This window comes from Aspergillus vadensis (assembly GCF_003184925.1).
Source record: "Aspergillus vadensis CBS 113365 unplaced genomic scaffold BO88scaffold_22, whole genome shotgun sequence".
Lineage (NCBI taxonomy): Eukaryota > Fungi > Ascomycota > Eurotiomycetes > Eurotiales > Aspergillaceae > Aspergillus > Aspergillus vadensis.
In genome coordinates, this window is record NW_020292060.1 from 210,369 (window position 1) to 232,622 (window position 22,254).

Below are 22,254 nucleotides of genomic sequence, written 5' to 3' on the forward strand. Positions count from 1 at the left end.
TTAATTGCCATCCCAACATATGTCCTACTGCAGGGGATTGCCCACGGCCATGCGGGGTTTCAGAAATCTAGAAACCATTGGGAAGAGAACCGGCATGGCATGCTTAATGGGCTCGTGAGGGGAACCCGAGCCTGGGCCGAAAGTGCCTGCAGGGCCGGAGGTATGTCGGGCGTAGAGTTTCCATGGGGAAACGGAAAACCTGCCAGCCTGTCTGTCATCCACAAGTGACAATGGCCAAATGGACCTTCCTTTCCTACGGGTATCGTTGAGGGAGGATCTTTTAGCTCAATTCAGTCAATTCTCTTACTATCCACTCTTACCATTTAGTGTACCCACCGATGTCTGCGGACAGAATTACTGCTTCTGCTGACTTCTTTTCCCGATAGGGATAGCTGTTACTCCCCCTCACGAGGGGTTATCTCTGCATCGCCACTAACCCATATCAAGACTAGTGGCAAAGCTGCATGAGGGGTAACCCCTCATCTCAATTGGGAACAGCCAAACAGACAAACTAATAGGAACCGGCATGGCCATCCATCCCACCGACTGGGAGACTAAGTCGAATTGCTGCTTGCTGCTGTTACGACTACTCAATCCACCCGAGACTCGGAATCCCAGGTGCCGTTGATAGCGTGATCTATCTATCTCAGTCTAGCCAGGTCTCTCTTCTCTGTCCGGGTTAGGAGAGACAATGACATGAGGGGACCAGGAATCGGCTCATGCGACTTCCTCTCAAAAGCTCATCTCTCCGCAGATAAACCCGCCCGTCCGTCCACACCCCCCCAAAAAATTGTTTCCATCTGCGAACAACTTGAAATCCAAGCACCGAGTGATTCCCGTGTTTCAGCCGGACCATGGGTGCCCCTGCGCGACCGTGAACAATGCCATCACAACAAGATGGGAAGAAGACAAGGCAGAGCCAGATCCACCTGTCAAGTGTTGTCAAGTGTCAGGAATACATCACCACCACCACTACCTTGGGGGAGGCGGCGCCTATGAGGGGAAGCCCGGCTCCACCACCTCCTCACTTTGGAACGGCGCATCGCCTTTCCGGCCACATCACGCGATGGAACCCTCGTTGGCCCCAACTTTTTGAGGGGTAGGAATTACTACCAGTTGTTGGGTAGTTTAGCCACGGCTTCCGGCCTCAGGGAGCTCGACTGATCGAAAAATAGGAAATGCGCGCCTATCGTCGGGCGGGCGAACGGCCTCCCAATTTCCCAAATTTTTTCTGGTTGGCCAAGGTACCAACTATGCGCATATACACACTGACTGGCTTGACTGGCTTCGCGGGTCAGGCCTGTCAAGTATTTCGCGATCGTCAGTGTCTCAGAGGAGATGGGTACTTTATTTTTTTGGCCATGTTGCCTTTCGTCTAATATACATGCATGGGTCTATAGTTACATGCGCGCTCCCCCAAGGGGAGGATTAATTTTCTTTACAACAGCCCGAAATTCCAGACACTGTAGGGCGACCCTGAGCGCTAAAACACCACATTGACCAACTTGCCGCCCTTGACGACAATCACCCGTCTCCGCTTCTCCCAATCGTTCTTCTTTCGCAACCAGAATTGTCCTTCGTCCGTCTCCAAGATCCGGTTGATAATCCAGTCTTGTTCCTCCGTGACCGTGCCGCTAGCCTCGGGCGCGGTCGTGGGGGAAAGACGCCGAGGGATCGTGATTGTAAATCGCAACTTGCCATTGATCTGGACAGCGACCACTTGGCCACCGCGGGCAGACAGGATGTCGGCCTCCTCGGGCTTCAGCAGAGGAGTTGGCCAGGGACAGTCAAGGATGGCGGGGACATTGGTGGTGGTGGATGGCTTCCCCGCAGTCACGGGACCATTGAGGATCTCCCAACACTCGGACGCCAGCGCGGGCGCGATCGGCGAAAGCAGCCGGAGCAGGGAAGAAATAGATAGGTAGAGGACCTGCGGCGAAGTGGGCTTCGACGACGACAACGAGTTGGTCAACTTGGTCAGGTCGGAGATGACTGTGTTCAGCCCGTATGGATTTTTCTCAATACAGCTGGTGACGGAGGAAATGGTGCGGTGGGTGGCAAGCACAGCATCCGCATCGCTGTCGCTCAGATCCTGTAGAGAGCTGGGCAAGCCGGTCGCGTGGCCGGAGGAGGCCTCCAAGTCGGCTGGCTGCAGTGTAAACGAGGACGAAGCCAGGCTCTGCTGCGCATCGTTCACCAACTTCCAGAGTCGACCAAACCAGCGCTCAATGCCCACGATCTTCGTTTCGTCCCATTCGAGCACCTCACTGACCGGAGCCGAGAAAAGGACATGGGCGCGAGTGGTATCGGCGCCGTATTTCAATGCACAGCCGGTCGGATCGACTCCGTTGTGCTTGCTCTTGGACATCTTCTCAAAGGACACATTGGGCGTGATCTGGGTGCCCTTGATCAGTGGCTTGTCGGGGCTGGAAAGATCCACTTCGGAGGGGAGCAGGAATCTCCCCGTAGACGGCTCCGAATACGTCTTGCCGTGGACCATACCTTGGGAGAGTAGAGTCTTGAATGGTTCAAACGGCGTCGCGACGTTCCCAGCTCGAGCGATTTCCGGGAACAATTCGGACTGGGAGAGGAACTTGTAGATGAATCGGGCGTAAAGCAGGTGCAAGATCGCATGCTCAACACCGCCAATATAGACATCCACCGGGCGTGCCGCCGACGGCGAAAACGGTTGTGCCTTGTTCTTTGGGTCCAAGAACCGGAGGAAGTACCATGAAGAGTCGACAAAGGTGTCCATGGTGTCGGTATCCCGCTTAGCAGGCCCGCCACAGCTCGGACATTTCGTGTTCACCCACTCATGGGATGATTCGAGAGGGTTGCCTCTCTTGCCCTTCAGCCAGTCCCCTTCAATCTTGGGCAGCTTGACAGGGAGCTGGTCATCTGGCACAGGTACAGGGCCGCAATCGCCGCAGTGAATGATAGGGATGGGAGCCCCCCAGTAGCGCTGTCGGCTGATCAACCAGTCTCTAAGCCTCCATTGTTCGACAAAGTCACCGCGACCGACCTGTTTCAGATCGGTGACAATCTGCTTTTTGGCCTCGCTAGAGTGGAGACCCTCGTACTTCCAGCACAAGGAGTTCAGATACCCCTCTTGCGTAAAGGCATTCGCATCCGCGGAGGGAACAATGCTCGCGTCACCACCATCTGCCCCAGCTTCCCCTTTGGGTCCAACGACAACGGGTATGGAATCAGGGTTCACATTATCCCTGAAGAATGCAAGGTCTCTGGCGTCATGGCCTGGGACTCCCATCACTGCGCCCTCGCCGTAGTCGCTAAGGACGTAGGGTGCCGCGAATACGGGCAGCTGACGGGCGACATGGGGGCTCTCCTTGTCAATAACATGTAGAGGGTGGGAAGCAGTGACACTGGATAGTTTGTAGCCAGCTTTGGAGTCAGGCGGAAGTGATGCGGCAGTATCCAGGAATTTGCGCAGTTCCGGATCCTTCTCCGCAGCCTCCAGGACAATAGGATGGTCCAGAGAAAGGGCAAGGTACTCGACTCCGTAAAGAGTATCAGGTCGCGTGGTGAAAACATCGATATCGATGTCTGTACCATTATTGCCATTGACAGCCACAGGGAACTTGATCTTGGCACCCTGCGATTTTCCAAGCCAATTCCGCTGCATGGAAAGGACACGCTCCGGCCAGCCGCCTGCCAAAGAGTCAAGATCCTTCAGAAGCATCTCCTTGAAATCCGTGATACGGAAGAACCATTGCTTCAGCTTCAACTTCTCGACCTTTGCTCCCGAGCGCCAAGAGAAGCCATTGGCATCGACCTGCACCAAGAGTGAGCCATTTGAATCCCGTGTGTAATCCAAGCCATAACACCCACCTGCTCATTAGCCAGCACCGTCTTATCAACCGGATCGTAATTGACCAACGCCTCAGCTTGGTATGCAAGGCCCTTCTCGTATAGCATAAGGAATATCCGCTGGGTATGTTCGTAGAACTCGGGTGCACACGTTGCTAGTTCCTGCGTTTGAGACAACCAACAAGTCAGCAAAGCTGGTAGTCATGTAGGCCGCACATTCAACACACATACCCGATCCCAATCGAAAGAGGTTGAAATACTTCGTAATTGCTCTTTCATCTTCGTTATATTCGACTCCGTCCATTCCGCAGGGTCTATCCCCCGTTCAATTGCCGCATTCTCCGCCGGCAGGCCAAACGCATCCCAACCCATTGGATGGAGGACCTCATGTCCGCGCATCCGGTAAAACCTAGCCAGCACATCCGAAATAGTGTAAACGCGCAGATGCCCCATGTGCAACGTCCCCGATGGGTAGGGGAACATAGACAGGATGTATGATTTGGGTTTTGTGTCTCCGTCCGCCGATGCCTTGGAGGGCGGCTTCAATGAATCTGTGTGCCATTTTTCCTGCCACTTCTTATCCAGGGCTAAAAGATCGAGTTTTTTGGAAATTGATGTCGCAGCTGCGGAGGTTGTCGCATAACGAGAGGGAATACCGGTCGGTCGTGGAATCGGACGAGATGCGCAGTTCCATCGGGCTGGATGTGGGAGCGCCGACCGTGTCGGGCTCAATCGAAAACGTAGTAGGGATTGCATGTTGGTCGTATAATCATTATGCCGTAGGAGAGAGTTGTTGCGCCATTGACTGGCGTGGATTGTTGAATTGGAGAGTTGGCGGTGGTGGAATCTCCGTCAAGATTTCTTGATCGGATGGCTGAAGTCATATCGGCGGATCGGCATCGCCCGATAGGGAATAGTGTCAGCAAACAAGCAACATTGGTAGACACATGAGACTGTCAGGAAGTTACAGTATATATTTAAACAAGCCTGTTGTGGCTTTTCTATGGGCATCACGTAAACTCAGTATTAGTCAGTAGTGGTACCATGTAGAATTGTTCAATCATCGCACGGCCAAGTACTACTAGAGGAATCTACTAGTAGTCTAGTAGTAAGTAGAAGTTATTTGAAGTATCCTGCGGGAATATATAACCACCGCTACTTAGTAGGTACTACTCAGTAGTACTGTGACACTGAAGAGACTGAATCAATGGGTCACCCGACCAATGATACTCGACTAGTACTACCAATATCCTGAAAATGCTTTCTAGGTTAGATGGATAACTGCGGTGAAGAAGCAATAACCAATACGCATACCGATCGGGGACACTTCCATACTCTTGGTGGAGCTGGTCTTGCACGACACCCTGCGAATGTAGATAATGAGCTTGAAGAACGCGCCTTAACGCCCGAAACAAAAGAGCTGCTTCTGTGAGTTTATCGTGTTTCCCTATGAAGTTGTGATGATTTTATTGTACGGCCATGGGCTGCAGAGTGCCTATGACATTGAGATCGCATGTATCGACCAACTAGAACCTCGAGTCAAAAAATATCCACCTACAAAGTGACAAAAGTGTACACATTGGCAGACTTGAGAAGCTCAGATTGAAAAAGAACTCGTAAGTAGCTGGTTGGACTAGGGCACCATCATCAGAGCCAAATTGCTGGCTATGTACTTCAACAACAGCAGTGTTCCAGCTATGATATCAGATCATGTCACGGAAGATCATGACGAAAGAAGAAAGAATGCGACCAATAACGACGAGGTCTTTATCGTCTACTAAGTTCAGGAGATTGCAGGCTCGGCAGGTACCCGTTGTGCCTAAGACTCTAGTAGTATCTAGAATCTCGCACCCAACCGTCGGGCTCGGAGACTTGCCGTAGTCTCGTTGATTCTCGAGCTCCGACTCGCCATCAACCCACCGCATGTACTGGAATTCCCGTCCGCATCGCCAAGATTGGATCTAGATAGAGCTTCTCGATCCCATCTGCTTTTACTGGACCAGACCCTTTCTTTAGCCGCGGGATCGTGTGAATCTCATGGCCCACGTATTCATGAACACCTGTTCCACGGAATCACACCCTGAAGAATTTAACCAGGCGGCCTAGACATTCCAACTGAGTAAGTACCTACGGGGCTCCACTCACGGAGTAGTACGGAGTACTCCGTGCGACTTTCCAGATTGATCAAGAGAATCACGAGCAGAATCTATTTTCTGACTCAGTTTATGAAGGTTCGGTTTCTGGATCAGCCACCCTCGGCACGGAAGGACCTGTATGAGGAAACTGGCCTCCTTTTTCCAGTGTGAATCATCGCTTGTTCGGATGGCAGCTTCTCTAACTAGTCCGTCCATTTAGGGGTAAATGAAAAAGGGGAGCCATTGTAGGGGAAGTGTTTCTATCCTCAGGGTTCCATATTGCGGCTGAAGGACGGATAGCGCTCTAGAATCTTTGCATCATCGCTCTCGTGTGCGTACCGAGCTATTGGTGGCACACGAACCGGCCCTTCATGTAGATGACCAGTAAGCCACAGCAAGCCGGCAACTTATCCCAGACATGGTGGTATTATAGAAGCCGTGGGCTTTACTTCCGACGCGTTGATGACGCTCGTGCTGTGCAGAGCTGTCCGATACATCTACGGCCAACAGTGGGGGTAAACACGAGCCGGAGTAAACCACGAAGCATGCCGATGCAAAGATAGATATAGGGGAGCCTGTATCGCCTCGAAATATGTACGTAGATCGATCGGCAAAGCAGTCTATTTTCTGATCGTCATGTCGGAATTGCACCTCCGTCGTCATTGAGTTTGATTGCAGCACGCGTGGATAGGGAGCTGAAGAGTCAACAGTGCCTGAATCCCCAGGCAAGAATTAAGGGGTCACGGGCGGCAAGTGGGAATCTCGGGATCGGACGGATTTCTCCCCTTTTATTTTTTTTTTCCCCCTCCACCGAAGCTCCCGCCCGGTTCGAGTATGGATTGATTGATTTGAACCCAGGTCCCAGAGCTTCTGCTGGCCGTTCCCGCTTCGATCTTTGGATCCGGTGGGCGGAGCGGAGATGAAATCCCCATCTCTCTCTGTTCACGAACCATGGGTTCAGGGATTCTATTAGTACTTTGGAAGATTCCACCCGTGTCAGCCATGTCTTGAGGCCATAAAACTGGCAATTCTTGTTCCCCCCACCACCCACCGTCACCCCTTGGGCAAAGTGATTTAATATTAAGCAAGTATGGTAGCTCATCTCGCTAATCCAAACCGGCTTGACAGAGACTCCACTTGGGATGAGTTGGCAACCTTAGGAACTGGGTTGATCCTTAGCACTCTCTGCCTTTCAGGTTTTCTCTCAATTGGCCCCTATCATTGGGCTTTGACCGTGACAAAAGGACCAAAATTCCCTTCTCCACTGCCAATAAGACCTTCTGGAATGGCCGGCCTACTGTGACCCCTCAGCCACATCATCTCAGTGGATCTCGATCGCCGGTTCCTGTCGTCCTCTCCTCGAGGCCTCGCACTCCACTGGTTGGACTGGTCACAATCGGAATGGGTGCCTCGTGGGACCGATGGAAAGGATACCCCAAATGTGACGAGTACTAGACTAACTGGTACCTGAATATTGTAGGTAGTACATACAGGTGGGTGGAAAAGTAATCGTGCCTGCGGCACATGCGCTGCACCTATTATGTACGACGGCGAGACCTTGCATTTCAGCCGTGGGGAGTTGCGTCCCAACCAGCCTACTACGTGCTCATCTTTCTTGTTCCTGCATGTGTGTAGGTTAGGGGAGGATAATGTTTGTGTCTCATTGTGGGCTGAGGATCGAAAAAGAGCCTGCCTGCTTGCTCTCCGGAACAATCACTAAATTCTTTTTAGTCTGAGCTGGTCCTAATTTCTCTGCCCGAGGATATTATTAGAGCAACAACACCACCACCACCACCACCACCACCGGAGACAAAGCACAACGGATAAAGAAACCATGGGAGGGGGAGGGCATTAAATCAGCACAATTTTCGTATTCGGTGGAAAGCATTTTATTATGAAGAGACATATTATATTATTAGAGCCGATTGGCGATCGGGGGGGCCTTATGACTCTACGATGTCTTGGAGAAGGATGACGAGGAAAGCGTTCTGGGAGTTCCCAAGACAGTTTAGCAGAGCTTACAAGACTAGTTCCAGACCCTCCTGGCGGCCATCCCGCGATCCCCGTTTAACTTAACCAGGCGAATTGGGAGGCGGGCGTCTTTCCCCAATGCAGGTGGACAAGCGACGAGCTGCAGGACCATTCCTTATCCGCCAATCGTGCGGTTTCAAAGTGGTGCTCTAAAGCATGCAGCCTGCAGCGCCCCTGGATCGTCCATCAGCCATTGGAACCATTGACTGGCCGTTCACACCGCCGCTGCACAACTGGCTGGTCTAAAGTGGAAGGGCCGATGTCCGGGGGTCCCTTTAAATATTACTACGCCCGGGCTCGTCGTTTCAGGTGGAGGATCCCTTTGCTTCCACTCGTTTGTGTCTTTTCGTCGCTCTTTTGGAACTGGTTTGCGGTGCTTTTCTGGTCTCGGGTTAGACGCTCTTTTTCTTCTTTGCTACTACTACTACTACTCCGTAGTAATCCGTTCTTTGGTTGCGAACCTGTCCCGCCGGTCGACATGACTCGCTAATCTTAAACCTACTGGCATTTTTTTCTCGGTCGGATCCACTCACTCTCTTTGGCTTCGTGTGCCCGTTGGACAGCGTTATCCGCTCTCTTGCCGTCGTTTTTGTGTCGAGACATTCTTTATTGCATCATAAAATTCTAGACAGCAAACAAACACTATCACCACAACAAACATCGACTGGGCACTGTTACTCTTCCCCGGTTCACCCTCGGCGGCCATTGCTCTCGCCCTGAGACGTGCCCCCCCCTTGGTGGTGGTCATTGTTGTTGCCGCTGTTGCTTTTACTCTCATTTCCCAAACCGAGCAGTCGTCGATGATCAATTTCATCGCTTTGAATCTTGTGTTCTTCTAGATCTCTTCCCCCCCTCCCTCCTCTCCTCCACTTCTTCCCCTCCGAAGTGCCTTATAGAGCGGGGGTGCTCCTTTGCTTAGCCGCTTTTCGAGATCTTCTTTTGTTGTGTTCCCCTTAGGTCCTTCTGGGGAACTCCATCCTTCTACAAGCCTTAATCTTGGTGTCTACTGACTGATAATGAACTAATACTCCCAACATGCGCTCAGCTGCACCTACCACGAACTCTCCCAAACGGAGAGCTCTTCATGAGCGCACCCCTTCCCATACGAATGAGAACTCCCCGCCTTCATCCTTGCGAGCCGTCAGCGAAAAGTACAACGATCAGCAAGAACCCGACGTGTACACCTCCACGCCTTACCCGACAAAGCCGGAGCAGATCCTTTTGCCGCGTCCTGGGAAAGGCCAAGATTTCATTCCGGACTCCCGGTTCCATGTCGATGAAGCGCCGGATCACTATCACGGCAATACCTCCACGGAACTCAGCCACCTCGGTGATAGCAGTTTGATCGACCATTCGGTTAGCGATCCCTGGGACTTGTCTTCAACGTTCGATGCCGCCAACACCCCGTCACAGGTTTGGGAAGACGATCCATCCTCCAGCAAGTCTTCCTTTCCGGAGCCGGTCCTTCACGAATCCAAGCCGACCGATCAGAAATCGGATCACGGTTCCGTCGCCGCGTACTCGGATGAGGAGCCCAACAGCCTGCCCAGAGCCGTCCCAACTATCAAAACCGTCGTATCGCAGACGCCGTCACGGGTTCCCTCGGGCCCTGAAACTCTGGCTTCGAGCAACTCCAGCCCCAATGTAGTGCCAATTGGGCCGCCTTCCAGTCCGAATTTCGTCGCGCTCGACAGCTCAAGTCTGAACTTCGTTCCTCTGGGTGCATCCTCGAATTCAGCCTCGATCACCCGCTCGAATTCCCTGTCCTCGCTAAACTCCCTGGGAACAGTGATCCGTTACATTGGAGCCGCTCAGTGGACGCATGGCTCGTCTTCAGAACACTCCAGCTCGCGCTCGCGTTCGCAATCGGTCCGTTCTAATCCTCCATATTGGGTGCCTTCCGTGCGATCCAATTCAACACAAGCTCGCGAACGGAGCCACTCTCGCTCTATCACCTCGTCGTCGCGTAGCGGGCCGCCATCAGACATTCAAGCCATCGTTGACAGCGGCGTTTTCATCCAATACCCCACCATCCAGGCGCCATCTTCGTCAAGCTCTAGAGTTGACGTGTCACATTCGGAAGAAGATGCATCGGATCAGAACCCACAAGAACCCACCACGGATTTTTCTTCGGAGCGTTTCAGAACTCACCTGTCAACAGTTCCCTCCATGTGGTCCGCCGAATGTGACTCTAGAAGCATTTCTCCGGCCGCTGACTCTGTCAACAGCCAGATGGATCCTAAACGGCCTTCTGCAGCGCTAGTCCGTCAAAGACCCACGTCGTCTTCGATGTGGTTAGTGAGCGATTCGGACGGTGATGAGCGGATGGACAATCTTTCGAGCTTGCCAGCGCGTCCCACAAACCCGGCCGTTCCCTGCAGTGTTTCGTCGGAGTCAAGACAGAGCAGCATGCGGAGCAACATGCGGCCTCCCACCAGTGGAAGCTTTTCCTTCCACTTTCTGCCAAACTGGGCCAAGATGTACTATGGCGCTGGCGAGCAAGCCGAGGATTCTGTCTTATCTGGTGCGGAACTCAGTCGGCCACCATCTGCGCGCGCCTCAACCTCCCACACAAATGCTCTCAACCGGTTACCGACCGCTACAAGCCGGACGAGGACGAGGACGTTTGGCAGCGAAATGCGAGAAACCCTGCGGTGGAAACCTGACCCGCGCGATCCACGGAACCACTGGGTAAGGGATCCCGAATCACAGACCCGGGAACCATCCCGCAATCGACTTCGACATAGCTGGTCCCCTCATCTGTTTCCCGACCGGCGCGCGGTTAATCCGAGGAGAGGTACCTGGGGTGCACCGTCGCTGGATTCAAGAACGGAACCACTCCTTGGACGAAGAAATATCCAAGTGTGGTCGTTCTGTGTTGGATTTGTGTTCCCTCTCGGTATGCCCCCATTGTGCTCTGCGATAGTCGCCTGACATGTCAACTGACTGTGTACACTAGCCTGGTTAATTGCGTCATTCCTACCCTTACCGACGAAACCGGACGCTATCCCGGAAGAAGACGTCGAGTCTCAGCTCGAAATGACGCTTCGAATGCGATTGTTCGATCTGGAGACAAGGCGACACGAAAACGCTCGGTGGTGGAGAAACCTCAACCGTTGGATGAACCCTTTGGGGTTGGTGATTATCACCATTGTCGTATGTTCCCCCCTCTTCCGTTTTGTTGACTATTCGATGCTCATACTTTCGCAGGTCACCTTGGCTGTTGTGGGTACCACAGTCGGCTTCTAAACCGGTACATCTGGCTTCTATAGCGTCAGCATGTCCGTGTCTAGCCATGCTCTTCTGTCCATGACCTCCACGATTATTGCTTGTACTACCATTCCCCCCTTATTCACGCCCTCTGTCGCCGGCTATGCCGGCCCCTGTTCTCGATTGGATCGATCTTTGCTTTCACCGTTCGGAGTCGATTCCTCCATTTATACCCCCCTTCTTCTTTTGCATGCTACCTCCCCCCACATACCCTTGCGCGCTTGATACCGCCGCATCTCTATTCCCCCTGCGGCTGCTTGGTTTGTTTACCTTTCTCAAAACACTCGACACGATTGGACGACGTAATGCTTCTAATGTTCTTTTCTTTTGTGCCTTATATTCCACCTGGTGTTCTGGACTCTATTTTAGCCCGCCCTTGGACCATTATTTGGTGAACAATGGGGTGGTTCAATCTGGGAGCGTGAGGCGACGGATTTAATCAAGGGTTCACGACATTGCATGGATATATGTCATTTTCCTTTTTCTTCTCTTTTTTCTCCTTATTTTCCTATATCTTCACTTCTCCCCCCGTGTACTACTTATGGATACATGTTTTACTTATGACACCGTGACCAACATTATCACAGTATATATACAAGTGGTTGTCGCGCTCTGCGTGGCTGCCCTTGACCAAAAATAGACAATATATGATATTATACTCATATACTAATCTCTCTGCACCCATTGTAAATCAGCCTGACCATCCTAGTTGAGCATCAATAGGTTCCCACTTAATTTAGCTTTGATGGCTGTTCAAATTCGAATTCATATTGCAGTTGAGAAATTGCTTATTATCCCTTTGAGACAGGTACTAACATCCTGGTAAAATCGACAGAGCTAAGAAAACACGATATTGTTGAAATATTTCCCCTGGCTTCAACTATGCAAAAGAAAGTAAGCCTTGCTAATTACGCTTGTTGTCGGAGGCCTCATAGCATATAAGCACGAACGAAACGGAAAAAGGTGCATCAGCGCCAAAGAAGCATACATAATAATAACATAACAATGGATCATAAGGATGTCACTCATCCAAAGGAGCATAAACAACAAGTGAAAAAACACGCAGCCGCTTTGGAGCAGCCAAACAGTCTAATATACATTCTATCGTCAACCCCGTCAGTCATCCTCGTTCACACGTGTCGAATTAATTGGCTCTAAGCCAGACCGGTAGCGGGTCCTGGGACCTGAGATCTTAAGACCCTTTTTTTTTTCTTTGGGGGTCACATGGGAAAAGTCACAGGATCAAGACGATCATGTGAGCTTGCGGCCGATCTTGTTTTCTACAACTGCTTTCAGTTCCTCTCCACTCGGCATGGTAACGGCACTGCCGCGTCTGCGCCTGGCTTCGATCTCACCCCGGATCTCCTGCACGGCCTCGTCAAAGGCCTGGACAGCGTCACTTGGAAGACCCAGTGTCGGCTGTTGCAGGGCGTCGGAGCTGGTTGAGCGTGTGACGTGAGGCCGGTTGCGGGCCTTGAGTTTCTGGATGAGGATGCCCTTGGCGGGACTGGCAAAGAAGGCAATGCTGAGGATGTTGCCTACGATCCCGTAGAAGTAGACGCTCCGCCAGACGCTGATAGAGGCGCTGAATCCGAGGAAGATGAAGGGCATCACCGTGAAGGACAGAGTGACCTGAGTCGCGAACCAGCTCATAATGTCATAGTAACGCTTGTAGGGGGTGGGCTTGCTTCCGTCCGGAGTGAGGAAGAACGGACGCACATAACGACGGAAATCTGCGCATTGTCAGTATGAGAGCTCAATGAAAGGGTGGATTGACCAGGTGAACTCACTCTTGGCTCCGGTCTGGATGAACGACCCGAGGATGAAGGTCAGATAGTATCCCGGATAGAAACCATGCCAGAAAGCGCTTGTCGTAAACGTGGCCAGACTGGCACGGAAGCCCGGCTTCTTCCCTCTGGGGGTGACGCGCAAATAGACGTAGTTTCGCAGCCAATGGTTGGTGTTCTTGTTCCAGCTGCCCAGATATCCGTGGGAGTTTTGCGCTGTCTCAAGACCCCAAGGGTCAATATTCTCCAATCGGTTCCAGAAGACCTTGCCGGACTTGGGATCGAACCCATTGTATCCCATGCCAGATAGGATACAAGCACCCTCCGTCAGGGACCAGACGCCGTAGTACTTGAGGCGTGCGGTTAGCCCGACCATGTGCATGATCCAAACTCGTCGAGGGAAGGAGTAGCCCATGTATCTGGGACTCAGGAGGGTTTCCTGATTGTAGTAAGATCCCAGCTGCAGGAATGCCAGAATCCATCCCAATCCAACCAAGGCCTTCTTCGTGGCAGGAGTCCCACTGCGAGGAATCTTGCGCTTCTTCCGGGTCGGGGGCACCTTCGATGGGTCGGTACCCGGGGGAACTTCGAAAAGAGTAGTGTCGAGCCAGCGACGGTAGTCGACGTATTCGAAGGATGGACCACCGAAAAGAGCCGGGAAGAATAGGACGTAGCCGGTGTAGTCCAGGATAGTCGGGAACTGCGTAATCGCGGCATACTTTTGAGGATCCGAGAGCTGCGTTTGGGAAAGTCGACCATCATGCACGTTCCAACAGAAAGACGTAAGCTTCATGACAAGGACCATCTGGGCCCCGGTGATATCAATTGCCTGAGGGTCGTTGACAATCTGGCGGTAGATGTGGCTGATGGACATGTGGCCCATCAAGAAGATGAAGCCAATCCAGGGCATCAACGATCCATCAATGTAGTAGGCGATCAAATAGGTACCGGCAGCGCTATAGAATAAGGTGCGAAGGCCATCCCATAGGTCAAAGAGGCCGACGAGATAGAACAAGGAGACCGAAATAATGAAGGCATTCTTCTTCCAAGGTTGAGCGTCGGGGATTCTCTTCAACAGTCCGGCGAGGGGATACGAGAGGAGGAATGACGCAATGAGCTTCACTGTTCAGCGGTGAGGGACTGATCTGGGGACGAACGAGGGTCAGGACGGGGAGAGAGAGGCATACGCTCATCAACCGAAGCTCCAGTCGCATTGGCTGGATACTCGAAGACTAAAAAGAGAGGCCGTTAGCATGATCTTCACGCGGGGAGGAGTGGCGCGCATTTTCCAGTGCTGCGACGGAAGGTTTCCAACATACTTTGATTGATGAATGGTAACATCATGGACGCAAATCGCCGCAAAGGACGGTCAATAAAAAGCAAAGAAAAGCTTAAACACCAAGGCCAATTATTAGCTGCGTCGGCACGACATCGAGCCCAGAGATGAAGTGGTTGAAGAGCTGGAGAGAAGCAAAGGGGAAAAACAAAAAATAGGGCGGGCGGGAAGATGAAGAAGGAAAGGTTAAAGGAGGGTATCTCAACGGTCTGATATCACATGGCAGCTCTCCGATCATCTGCGTGTCTCTCCTCAACCATTCCATCCGCCTTCCCAATTCAACTCACGTTCCTCTGATCAACCACATTTTTGATGCTGACGTATCATCTCCATTGGCCGATCTTGAAAGTCTAGAATCATCTCCACAGCTCTGCTAGACCACACCATTTTCTTTTCCTTCCTCTTGCCCCTCTCTCCACACCCCCCTCATTCATTATGGATGTCGTCGCGGCGGTGTCGGGATACATCTCCAAGATGGTCACCGCGGGGGATCCTTCGGCGCCGGGCTCTTCCAGCTCCTCATCGGCTAAGATGAAGATATTACTTCTCGACAGTGAGACAGTGGGACTTGCGCTTCTCTCATTGATCCCCGTGGAAGCTGTGCGCTAATCCACCCGTTCCAGGTACCCATTGTGTCCACCGCCATCACCCAGTCCGCTCTGTTGAACCATGAAGTCTACCTCATCGATCGGCTTGACAACGCCGCTCGCGAACGTATGCGACACCTCCGCTGCCTTTGTTTCGTGCGCCCTTCCCCCACCTCCATCCAATTCCTTATCGACGAGCTCCGCGAGCCCAAATACGGAGAATACTACATCTACCTCACCAACATCATTCGCAAATCCTCCCTCGAACGACTCGCGGAAGCCGATTCCCACGAGGTAGTTCGCGTGGTGCAGGAACACTTTGCCGACTTCCTCGTGATCAATCCCGATCTCTGCTCCCTGAACCTGGGCTTCCCACAGCAGCGCTTGTGGAGTCAGTCGCCAGATCTGTGGAATGCGGATGCCTTACAGAGAGCCACCGAGGGGGTCATTGCCATGTTGTTGGCGCTGAAGAAGAACCCGTTGATCCGTTACGAAAAGAACAGTCTGCTGGCGAAGAAGCTGGCCACAGAGGTCCGCTATCAAGTGACGCAGGAAGAGCAGCTTTTCAATTTCCGCAAGACCGATACACCCCCGATCCTACTGATTCTGGACCGCAGAGACGACCCGATCACTCCGCTACTGACCCAGTGGACCTACCAAGCGATGGTGCATGAGTTGATGGGCATTCACAATGGGCGCGTGGACCTCCGGGACGTGCCGGAGATTCGGCCGGAATTGCGTGAAATCGTCCTTTCTCAGGATCAGGATCCGTTCTTCAAGAAGAACATGTACCAGAACTTTGGTGATCTGGGTCAGAACATCAAAGAGTATGTCGAGCAGTATCAGGTCAAGACGCAGAACACGATGAACATCGAGTCCATCGCAGACATGAAGCGCTTCGTAGAGGACTACCCCGAATTTCGTAAACTATCGGGCAATGTGAGTAAACACGTCACGCTGGTTGGGGAGCTGAGTCGGCGCGTGGGTGAGGATGACCTGCTCGACGTCAGTGAGTTGGAGCAGAGCTTGGCTTGCAATGACAACCACGCCAATGACCTCAAGGTATGTGACCTTCTTCTCTCTCCGGGAATGGAGCTTGCAGCAGACCAGCTATTGACACCGTCTCTTGTGCAGAACCTACAACGGATCATCCAATTACCTAGCGTTCCCGCAGAGAACAAGCTGCGCTTGGTTGCTCTGTACGCCATTCGCTACGAGAAGCAACCAAACAATGCACTCCCAATTCTGCTCGATCTCCTTGTCACCGCCGGCAACGTCCCATCATACAAAGTCAACATTATCCCCAAACTACTTGCCTACCACCACTCCTTGCAAGCCCCGCCGGTCGCGGGCGGCTTTTCCGACCTCTTCGAATCCACCTCCCTCTTCTCCGGGGCCCGAGACCGGTTCAAGGGTCTGAAGGGCGTCGAAAACGTCTACACGCAGCACTCGCCTCGCCTGGAAGCCACTCTCCAAAACCTGATCAAGGGCCGCTTGAAGGAGCTGCAATACCCGTTCCTCGAAGGCGGGGGCCATACACGAGACAAGCCCCAAGATATCATTATCTTCATGGTGGGCGGAGCGACGTACGAGGAAGCGAAAATGGTTGCCCAAGTCAATGCCAGCTCACCTGGAGTAAGAGTGGTCTTGGGAGGTACCTCCATCCACAATAGCACCAGCTTCCTTGAGGAAGTCGATGATGCAGTGAGCGGCTGGCCTGAGCCCGCCCCTTCGTCCGCCGCTGGTCGGCTTCAGAGGGCAGTCGGACATTAGCCTCTGCTTTGGCTTCTGTGTATCTGTAGCTTTTTCTTATCATTATAATATATCCTGGAATTTTAGCTGTTAGCCAATTTATGCCTATCACATGAGTTCGCTCCGCAGACCATTATTATGACTTTGCAAACACAAGGAATGACGCTACTTTTGCCTCGAGCTACTTGAACAGAGTATGCTTCGTATATGGTACCTCAAGCCAACCCGGCCAAGACGCGTGCATAATGAATAGTTCATTCTTTTGAGCGACACAATACATGACTACAATAACGACGCTCTATCCTGTAGATACACACCAGGCTATCGAACAGGGAATCCTTCGCGTAGATAATCATGCTTTTGAAAAAAAGAGGCGAGCAACACAATGAGACGCACAACTAACTCCCTACATGATACATGATTCATCCGTTGTCGTATATGCATTTCATAAAAAGGAAGATTGTCGGAATAATGAGAATACAGAAAAAGAAAAAAACAACATTTGAACTATACATATACACAAAGGGCGCTCTCTCTCTATGTCTGCATTTACGTCGTGATTAAGATAGTGTTTCTCGTGGCGGAGAATGCAACGAATATGGACAGAAAAAAAATGCATGCTGAAATGAACTGAGCCTCCCCATTCCCTCTACTCTCACCACTAAAGTTGTATGAGAAGCGTTTCAGTCATGAGCATTCATAACGCAAGTCTCCTTGGCGTGCCATATTCGTCGTTTCTTGGCCACATCTGCCCCAAAAGTATCCGTGATGATTCCTTCGTCATCATGGAAAGCTGCCTGGGCCTGTGTGGGATTGGAAGACTCGTCCTCAGACTCCGTTACCGGCTTCAGCAACCGTAGTTCCTCGACGGTTGCGCCGAATTCGTACTCTCCTCGGCAGAGAACGGTGACACCAACGGTGGCCGTGGTGCTTTCGCCGCTATGCAGGATGGGGAGGACTTGTTGGAGCATCCCAGTCCATGCGAGGCGTCGCGATAGATCTAATGCAATATTGCTGGGTTGGTGGCGGAGGCTGGGCTGAAGGCGGAGTAGAGGGTGGACGGGCCGAGTGGAACGATTGAGGACGGTGACGGTGAGGTTGAGCATGTCGTCGGTTTGGACGTCGTATTTTGAGCGTCCTGTTTGTACCACGCTCTTTGTGTCACTGGGAAAAGCGGGTTCCAGAGAGTATGTTACGCCGACGTCTTCTAACCGGAAGAAGTCAACCATGCGCGCGTTCAAGCGAAGGTTGCGCAGGTCGACTATTCCTTCACGGACGCCTGCTTTCTCTTTCCAGAACCCGCAGACTCGCTGGAGAATCTCTTCCCGGTACCAGAATGCCTCGCGTGTCGCTGCCTCGGCTTCGAAGGTAAGCTTGTTGGCACTTACGACAAACTGCCGCTTGACACCGGTGTTAAGTATTGGGATAGATGCATGAGGATTGTCGAGATAGGCTCGAGGAAGAACAAGAACAAATCGTGACATCTGACCTGGCTGGAGCTCCCCGTGAACAGTGTATTGGCCCTCTCCATTCTGGGGCGGTTCTGGAGGCCATTTCATGTCGGATTTCACTGCCTTTTCGCACACATGTAAGGTGACCGACAAGGCGTTAGGCCAAGCATTGCGAAGATCGAGAAGAAGAATACAGTGATCAGGGCCGTATCCACCCCTGGCGAGGTGGGAAAGCACAGGTGAGAACGGATCACCGTTCGCGGATGGGGGTAGAATATTGGTGCTGATTTGGTCAGGTTCTGCTTCCGCCTCAGGGTTGTTCCACCATGCAAAGTCGCTGCTGAGTGGCAGAATGTCACAGCGAGCGACCTCGATGCTGGCATTGACCGTGGCAGTTAATGGGACGAACAACTGGCGGGTATAGAACACATCAGGCAAGCCTTCCTGCGAGGATCCAATACACGAGTAGTCGATCTGCACGGTGGTGTCCTGTAGACCTGGTTTTCCGACAACATCGATGGTGAACGTGGCACTTTGGCCTGCTGGAATAGAGTGGTCCTCGGGATTCAAACCTTCTCGGCGCCACCGCAACGCCGGTCTGGTTAAGTTTAGCTCCAGCTCGTAAATCTCGACGGGTAGTAAGTCTTTATTGCTCAGAGCCGACTGCACTTGTCTTGTTGTCGAATCCTGGAACGTGAAAAGGATGAAATCAAGAGGACAAGGCGATGTGTTCCGGAGTGTAATGTTGAAGGAGCTCAACTCACCCTCCAGCACCATCAGCGCGGACTGGGACAGGGACAGGGACTCAATCACCAATGATGGTTGTTGGCCAATGACCTTGATCTCGCACACTGATGTATCAGGGCCTTTCTTGGGGAGTTGTTTGCCATTTCTTGAGGTTGTTGAGCTCCACGAAAGTGGGCGCTCCACAGAAGGCCTCTTGGCCGCAAGCCCAGTGCGTTTGAATTTCCATTCGGCTTCCGGCTTCCAGGGATTTTGAAATATCGGAAACCTGCGCTCTCTGCAGTGTCGGACTTTCACTATGCAGCCGGTAACCTTGAGTGCACCCTCTCCAGTAGCTTTGCCATAGACTGTGATGTCTTGCAAGCATAGCGGAGGAATTAGGATCCACTCTGCCACGGCTTCTAGAGGTACACCGTCGCTATCGAGGGTGAGTTTTTCGATCTCCAAATCGAACTCGTAAGGGTTCTGAAGTGTGACTTGGAATGCTGCGTATTCACCAGCAACCATTAATGATTCAGCAGCCTTATTACTTGCTTTGGAGAAAGGATTGTACAGAAAAGGGTCTTTTGTGGGCTTTTCGCGATCAGCTGTAACGGCATCCAAGTCAGGCTTTGAGCGGCGAACGGGTCGTCTGGGATCTGGAAGAGAAAGCAATTGAACACCACGGATGAGAAAATCATCCCAGTACTCTGCCTCAAGCCCAGAAGCACCCAATTTGTTGGCTGCGCCGACAGTCCGCTTGATATTATTCAAAAGTCGGATCTGTTCGTCGCGAGGTAGGTACGGTGGCTGGTAGTTAGATCCAAGCATCAAGTCTCCTCTGATGGTCTGCAGGAGTTCTACTGTGAAACGAAGGACGCCGGTAAAATCTGGGAGCGCTTCGCAAGAACTAATGCACGCTTTGAGAACATCAATTTTCAGGTTGAGATCACCGTAGCCATCCAGAACGGCGTGCCGAAAAGCCCGTTCGACAATAGCAGTGATCGAATCATAGTCGGGCAAGGCATCTTGCCCACTCGCAGTGGAAGATCGTCTCTTCTCCCATTCGAAGAACGAAGATGGCTGGACACCATAGATGTCACCTATAGTAGCAAGAAGCGAGCGCATGCTCTCCTCCATGTTCCCCGGCCCCAGATCAAGGGCATTAATATCAAAAGCCGTGTCGCTGAGAGATGCCAAGCCAGCAGCAGGATGAACGCCCACTTCTGCTGCGCCAATCTTCCGGGCTTGGACAAGCGTTGGGACCATGATGGACAAAAGTTCCCTTAGGATAAAGGCTTTCTTCCGCGGTAAATCAAGCACGTTCAGTACGGAGACTACGCCAACGATAATAGGTATGGCGTCCGTGGCCGGCAAGTCTGAGCTAGGAGAAAGAGGCAGGGCGCGGAAAAGAAAATTACCAATGTCGGATTTCCGAAGTATGTTGAGACCACGAGGCCGTTCTGGCCGATGCAAAGGTGGAAGGGACTCGTTCATGACTATATGCTTCAGAGCAACGTCGTCCAAGGCACCGTCGCGAATACGAGCTGCCGCTAATAATCTTGCCAAACGGATTACTGTTTCGGAGTAAACAAGTTGAGGCAGAGGTTCATCCGTAATGTTGGCGGCACGGTTGTAGAGATTCAGGATATTGTTCGCCAGGTCAGGCAATAGGTTGGAAAGGTTCTGAAGCGAAATGATACGGTTTCCAGGAGAAGACAGACTCGTGTCAAGGCTACTGCTGTATGATAGCTTTGAGGACTTGTCGGCGACAGGGTAGCATACAGGAGGGATCTGCCACCAGTTAGTCATAACATACCGACCTTGAGCATCAGGTGATGCGTACCTGAAAGTCCATTCCAGCCCAAGCGACCATCAATAGACAAAGAAGGATGGACTCGAGCGCTTTCGCATGCCACACGTAGTCACTGCTTGCTCTAGCACTAGACGCAGCTTCAACCAGCTCTTTCAAAGCATCTGGCCATCTTCCGGCGAGAAGGAACAGGTTCCCAACAACAACACCTGAGCGTCCCTTGATCCGGTTCTTGGTCCGATCAGTTGCGCTCATACCGCTCACAGACAGACGATCCCGGCTATGCTCCTTGGACGATGGCAGCGAATGTATTTTGCCCAGTGAGTTGGATCGGTTGGCCAATTGTATCGATCGGGTGATTTCATCGAAAGTTGTAGGAGTCTCGTGATCGCTAGGCGCAGGCGATCCTTGTTTGGAGCTCAAGGGAGATTCAGGTGCGCCATTGGGGTTGGATGGGAGATGTGTAGGCAGGGTCATCCGGTGAAAGAGCCTGTCTGTCGGCCGCGGGCGAATGTCAGGGCCGCGATGGGGCCCCCAGGATGACGCCTTCGGTGATTCGATGGAAGGTATGCTTTGAATAGTCTTCGCGAACTCGTCTAGCTCCGAAAGCAGGAGAGACGTAATATCACACAGGACTGTTTTCATTGTAGTGGCCTTCGACGCCTGAGGTCGTGGGATCCAGGAAACGTCCCCAGGGCCATTCGTGAGCTTATTCACCCCTTCGTAGTCAAAGATAAGGAGCTGATGTACTAGTGCTCTCGGATTGCTCTCCTTGAGTGTTTCGAGTTCCTGTCGAAGTTGCTCCAGCTCGCCCGGAGTGGGCGGCTGATCTGCCGCAGATGCCGTCTCATTCTTCTTCACATTCTCGCCAAGTTCTGCACCGTCTGCGATTGCGATGATGACCAGGGGTTCTCGGTATATCTCGAAAGGGAAGAGGTCTAGGTGAGATGTTGGGGGCACGGAGTAGGACAAGTCGTAAAGTATCATGCCGGTAGGGAAGGCGAGCGGGGAGAACATGTCTATGTCGAGAATCAGTCAACCACTGTACCCATTATGTCGGCAACAAGTCTACCCTGCTGCAGACATGGAATACTGAGTGCTAGCATACTTCGATTGGGTCGCGCATCAGGACTGATATCACTCAAGCGGACAACATTTTCGGCTTGAAGCCTTGCGGCGAAGCTCAAGAACCTCGAGCGCTTTATCTTGCCAATGGGTAACAGCAGCGCCCTTAAGCGCACGGGCGCAATAGGGGAGAGGGGGTCGACACCCATCGTATCATCTGCGACCGAATGGAGGGGGAGCAGTCGGCGAGTTGCTCAGAACTGCTTCCAAAAGGGCGGGCAAGCTTCCGGAAGTCATACGAAGCGCTAGCACAACCAACAGACGTAGTGGACGCGGGCGAATGAGCAATGCAACGATTCCGCTCGCGATTTCGTTCAAGTCCGCTAAACAGAGCCGTGACCTCTGGTCACCTGGACCACGTAGAAAGGAGCAACTCCCACAAGAAGATCTAGAAACAAAGAACGACAGAAAGTAGC

At 52.2% G+C, this 22,254-nt stretch overlaps 6 protein-coding genes across 6 annotated transcripts; 3 read left to right on the forward strand and 3 right to left on the reverse strand.

Moving 5' to 3' along the window:
• Window positions 1-1,316: 1,316 nt before the first annotated feature.
• Window positions 1,317-4,657, reverse strand: BO88DRAFT_445721 (leucine--tRNA ligase NAM2). Its single transcript, XM_025710233.1, has 3 exons — window positions 4,060-4,657; window positions 3,850-3,990; window positions 1,317-3,793 (listed from the first exon to the last, which is right to left on the reverse strand). The coding sequence occupies exons 1-3, from the start codon at window positions 4,582-4,584 to the stop codon at window positions 1,484-1,486; spliced, it is 2,976 nt and encodes a 991-aa protein (XP_025559880.1). The 5' UTR covers window positions 4,585-4,657; the 3' UTR covers window positions 1,317-1,483.
• Window positions 4,658-7,026: 2,369 nt separating this feature from the next.
• On the forward strand, window positions 7,027-7,937 carry BO88DRAFT_407016 (uncharacterized protein). The gene is made up of 2 exons (XM_025707310.1): window positions 7,027-7,614; window positions 7,695-7,937. The coding sequence occupies exons 1-2, from the start codon at window positions 7,504-7,506 to the stop codon at window positions 7,788-7,790; spliced, it is 207 nt and encodes a 68-aa protein (XP_025559881.1). The 5' UTR covers window positions 7,027-7,503; the 3' UTR covers window positions 7,791-7,937.
• A 1,092-nt stretch (window positions 7,938-9,029) lies between these two features.
• Window positions 9,030-11,243, forward strand: BO88DRAFT_456393 (putative serine-rich protein; the record flags this gene model as incomplete). The annotated part of the gene is made up of 3 exons (XM_025710921.1): window positions 9,030-10,893; window positions 10,954-11,150; window positions 11,205-11,243. The coding sequence occupies 3 exons, from the start codon at window positions 9,030-9,032 to the stop codon at window positions 11,241-11,243; spliced, it is 2,100 nt and encodes a 699-aa protein (XP_025559882.1).
• A 1,272-nt stretch (window positions 11,244-12,515) lies between these two features.
• Window positions 12,516-14,392, reverse strand: BO88DRAFT_456394 (lysophospholipid acyltransferase; the record flags this gene model as incomplete). The annotated part of the gene is made up of 4 exons (XM_025710922.1): window positions 12,516-12,997; window positions 13,055-14,173; window positions 14,239-14,283; window positions 14,371-14,392. The coding sequence occupies 4 exons, from the start codon at window positions 14,390-14,392 to the stop codon at window positions 12,516-12,518; spliced, it is 1,668 nt and encodes a 555-aa protein (XP_025559883.1).
• A 260-nt stretch (window positions 14,393-14,652) lies between these two features.
• Window positions 14,653-16,832, forward strand: BO88DRAFT_407019 (Sec1 family protein). Its single transcript, XM_025707311.1, has 3 exons — window positions 14,653-14,948; window positions 15,011-16,036; window positions 16,109-16,832. The coding sequence occupies exons 1-3, from the start codon at window positions 14,823-14,825 to the stop codon at window positions 16,745-16,747; spliced, it is 1,791 nt and encodes a 596-aa protein (XP_025559884.1). The 5' UTR covers window positions 14,653-14,822; the 3' UTR covers window positions 16,748-16,832.
• A 134-nt stretch (window positions 16,833-16,966) lies between these two features.
• On the reverse strand, window positions 16,967-22,253 carry BO88DRAFT_393720 (TRAPPII-specific subunit TRS120). Its single transcript, XM_025705115.1, has 3 exons — window positions 21,822-22,253; window positions 20,747-21,732; window positions 16,967-20,694 (listed from the first exon to the last, which is right to left on the reverse strand). The coding sequence occupies exons 1-3, from the start codon at window positions 21,985-21,987 to the stop codon at window positions 17,410-17,412; spliced, it is 4,437 nt and encodes a 1,478-aa protein (XP_025559885.1). The 5' UTR covers window positions 21,988-22,253; the 3' UTR covers window positions 16,967-17,409.
• Between the last annotated feature and the right edge of the window lies 1 nt (window position 22,254).